General features: G+C 34.0%; 1 protein-coding gene across 1 annotated transcript; it reads left to right on the top strand.

Annotated features, from left to right (window-relative positions):
• Positions 1-3,366: 3,366 nt before the first annotated feature.
• LOC101554781 (olfactory receptor 51I1-like) lies at positions 3,367-4,320 on the top strand. The gene has a single exon (XM_004618238.2). The coding sequence runs from the start codon at positions 3,367-3,369 to the stop codon at positions 4,318-4,320; it is 954 nt and encodes a 317-aa protein (XP_004618295.1).
• The last annotated feature ends 436 nt before the right edge of the window (positions 4,321-4,756 follow it).

Here is a 4,756-nt window from a genome sequence, read left to right as displayed (position 1 = left end):
AAATCATGGTTGAGGAATTAAACTACCAAAGTGAACAGAGTTGAAATTATAATAGTTTAGGCATAATCATTACTGAAAGGGCTAGTAATGTAATCATAAAATGTGGAAAGAAAAAATTGTATTCTAAATCTCTAACAATTAGTCTTTTTATTAGAAAACCTTATGGAGGGCTCATTCAGTCTCTCAGTTAAATGACATGATTCTAAAAAAATTACAGAGCATTCTATGAAAAAATGTACTAAAATATTATAGATATTAAGATTACTAAGGGTAAAAGTAGATACCAATATAATTAAATAAATTAAGAGAAATATTTATGAGAGAAATTCTTGAGAACATATGAACCATTTACTTAAAGAAAGATTAGAAATCAATGGATAGGACAAAGCCTTGACTTGCAAAGATACATTTACATTTATAAGATGGTATCTATATGATTTTATATTTGGATTTCTTTTAACTATAGCTTTAATTTTGCCAGAAAGTAAACGCAAAAGAATAGTGTCTTAATTCTCTTTAAGTTCTTTAACCTAAGAAGAAATCCTTTATGTTTATCAAATATTTATTTTTAGGGTCTTATTTTTTAGCTGTACTTTTAAACATGATTAAATAAGTTATTTTTTAGAAGTTCAGACTCTTTCAGATAATAGTTAATCACTATTATAGTACTTTCACCTCCCACCCTAATCCTACATATCTAAATGTGATTACATTGCTATTTTGTTTTAATCAAAACAACTGTATCACATAGTATGTAACCAACTGTAGGAACTATTTTCTACCCTAGAATTAAGATAGACGTATTAACACTATTTCCTTTAATTATGCTGTTTTTCATTTTCTTATTTTGGTGGGGAGGTCACACCTGCACCTGGTGGTGGTCAGAGGCTACATCAGCCCTGAATTGGGAGGGTAACTCATCTGTGTTTAGGGAAGAACATTGGTTCTGGGAATAAGTCTAAGCTTCCTGTTCACAAAACACAGGCTCAAACTGTGGTCTGTCTCTCTGCTCCAACCTCTTTCTTTTAAAAGTTTTTGGATTTGCTGGGGGAGTAGGGTTGTACCTAACAGTGCTCAGTAGCTATTCCTGGCTATGTGCTCAGGAGACACCCCAAGGAGTTCTCAGGGGGCCATATTGGTGCTAGGAATTTGAACCAGAATTGGGACAGCTGTAGCCACATAAAAGGAACATGGCTTACTTTCTACACTCTCTTGAACTCAATCATATTGCTGAAGTATTAGAAATTATTAACTTTATGTATTACTTTTGCAAAGTAGAGATATTTTAAATTTTATTCAAATATTTTTATAAATATTGTTACTATTTTAACACCAATGAAGGCTGCAATAATATTCACTTAATTTTTTCACACATTTGAAAAAATAATTTGAAAGGAATATATTAAATTGCATAGAATTTAATTAATTAATAGAAATTAATTGAAAAAATGAATGTTGTCATGTGATATATTTGTAATGATGAGAATATTTTTGATTATTAAAATAATATATACTCTACTTTTGCAGACATAGTGATTGGAAAAATATCTCTTCCCAGATGCCTGGATATATATACATATATATATACATAGATATAGTTATTATGATATTGATGTAGGAAAACACTTGAACTTATTGAGTATTATAAGATTACTAAGGATAAAAGTAGATACAAATATAAATAAATAGAAATATTTCTGAGAGAAATTTTTATATTAAACAATTGAATCAAACATAAAATCTAAAAATCCATGTTTTCTTAAGTTAAAGAATAGTCATTGACCTGCATAATTTTAAAAATCTACTTTAAATAGATATGTAACGATCCTTTGGAGAAATTATTTGAAACTGGGTCAACTGAAAAAATTAACGCCACCAAAAACTATTGACATCCTAAAATCTGAAGAACTAAATATGTCTTCTTAATGGGAAAGTGATTTAAAAACTGTGACTTACTTAAGGATCTTGGAATAGAAAATTGGATTATATGGGTAGGTATAATATAGTCACAGGGCTTTTAATAAGAAGGCAGGGGAAAAAGACTTAGGACAAAGTATACTTGTATGGATTATGACTTGTTGCTGACTTTGAACATGGGAGGGCATGAATCATACTTTTATTCATAATTTTTTCACACATGAAAAAAAAAACTTGAAATGAATATATGAAATTTTCACTGTCATCCTGTTGCTCATCCATTTGTTCGAGCGGGCACCAGTAATGTCTCTCATTGAGAGACTTATTGTTACTATTTTTGGCATATCTAATACAATACACACGGGTAGCTTGCCAGTCTCTGCCACTCAGGCTTGATACTCTCGGTAGCTTGCCAGGCTCTCCAAGAGGGGCGAAGGAATTATATAGAGATTAATTGAAAAATTAATTTTTTAATCGGTGGTGTAAAGAAGTGGCATGTAGCTAAAACTTTAAACCAGAGGCAACAACATTGAAAACAAGAGATCCAAACTCCAAGACCAACTTTAAAAATGTGCCTGTTGAGGCTGGAGATGGAGAGTGGGTGGGAGAAAACTTGGGAACCCAGGTGGAGGGAAGAAGACACTGGTGGTGAGATTGGTGTTGAAACACAGTTTTGGCTACAACCCAACTATGGCTAAGTTTGTAAATAGTAGTGCTTTAATAATTTTTTAACATTAAAATTAAAAAAAAGAATCTAGAAAAGCAGGACTAACATGATAGTATAGCACATGTCTTGCACATATCTGACTGAGGTTCAACTCCCAGAATTCCCTATAGTCCCTCGAGTCCATTAGGAGTGGTCCCTGAGTGCACAGCTAGAAGTAAGCTCTGAGCACTTCCAGGTCTACCCCCAAAACAAACAAAAAGAAGCTGGAAAAGAGACTTGAGGTATAGCACAGTGAGTAGGACTCTTACCCTGCACATAGAACAAATAGCTTGGTTCTTATTCTTATTCTTATTTTATTATACATTATTATATTTTTATATTTTATAACAAAATATAAAAATAAAACATTGCATATTTTTATTATATTTATATATACTATTATAATTATTCTTATTACCAGCACCCCATACAGTTCCTGCAAACATCACCTGAAATCCAAATCAGGTGTAAGTTCTGAGCAGAGCCTGGTGTGGCCCCCAAACAAAACAAAACAACAAAGAAGCTAGAAGAGGCATAAAAAACCCTGCTCTTCTCCTAGCACCTCCAGAGGTAAGACAAACTTGTTAGCAATACTTAGCTTAGCCTGCAAGATTCATATTATACTTTTGACCTTCAAAACTGTAAGATACTAAGTTATGTTGCTTAAACTGGTAAAATAAGTGGTTTTTTTCCCCCAACAGGAATATTTGAAAGTTCATCTATACTGGATCCTGATTATCCACATGGATCTTTTAAACAGTAGCTGGTTTCAACCACCCACTCTCCTTCTAACTGGAATTCCTGGATTCGAGGCTCTACAAGTTTGGATCTCTATCCCACTATGTGTTATGTATCTCATTGCCCTCCTAGGGAATACTACCATCCTCTTTGTTATCAAAAACACCCCCAGCCTTCATGAGCCTCAGTATATCTTTCTGTCAATGCTGGCAGCCACAGATGTGGGTCTGTCTTTATCAACTATACCTACAGTACTTAATGTCTTCCTCCTGAATCAAAGAGAGATTGAGTTCCACTGTTGCCTAACACAGATGTTCTTCATTCACACCTTTTCCTCCATGGAGTCAGCCATTCTTTTGGCCATGGCTTTTGACAGATTTGTGGCCATTCGCAACCCACTGCACTACACTGTTATTTTAACCCATTCGCGAATTATTGGGATGGGGATTGCAGCCATAGTTAGAGGTGTGATGTTGATGGCACCTTTGTCAATTTTACTGAAGAGACTGTCCTTCTGCAAGGGTGTCATTCTCTCTCATTGCTACTGCTACCACCCTGACGTTATGAAGCTGGCCTGTGGCCCTGTAAAAGTCAACATCATCTACGGATTGTGCCTTGTTATTTCCTCTTTTGGAGTTGATTCTGTGTTCATTGTCATCTCATACATCCTTATTTTGAAAACAGTACTGGGTATTGCCTCGGAAGATGGACGACTCAAGGCACTGAATACTTGTGTTTCCCATATTTTCACTGTCTTCATCTTTTATGTACCACTCATTATACTAGCTCTTATTCATAGGTTTGGTAAATTTAAAACTCCTCTTCTTCATGTCACTATGGCTAATCTTTTCCTCTTCTTGACCCCTGTCCTCAATCCATTGGTTTATAGCCTAAAAACCAAACAGATAAGGTCTTCCATACACAAGATACTCAAGGGAAGGGTACATTTACTCAAGTAGGCAAGTATGGACTTTGTTAAAAAAGACCTCGAGTCTCTTTACTTTTAATTTCTTTTTTTCTGTTGAATATATTCTCATTGTTATGTTATTACAAAGATATTTTATGGAGGGGGTTGTTGAGTCATAGATGATTATGCTCAGGGTGATCCCAGCAGATGTGTGCAAGACAAATTCCTTATTTACCTTCTACACTGTCTCTCTGGCCCCAAGGTATAGTTTTGTTAAAATTAGGATATTTTCTTCTTGCCTGCCAAGACAATGGTAATATTTGATAATTTCTTGATCTTATTTATCACCCAGTGTTGTATAGAGGATCTTAATACAATATTGCATCCAGTGTTGTATAGAGGATCATAATACAATATTTTAATCACTGTATCACTGTCATCCCATTGATCATTTAATATTTAATTATTTAAGTTTAAATAATAAACTT

This window comes from Sorex araneus, chromosome 6 (assembly GCF_027595985.1).
Source record: "Sorex araneus isolate mSorAra2 chromosome 6, mSorAra2.pri, whole genome shotgun sequence".
Taxonomy (NCBI): Eukaryota; Metazoa; Chordata; class Mammalia; order Eulipotyphla; family Soricidae; genus Sorex; species Sorex araneus.
Note: the sequence above shows the minus strand (reverse complement) of the source record. Positions and strands in the feature narration are given on the sequence as shown.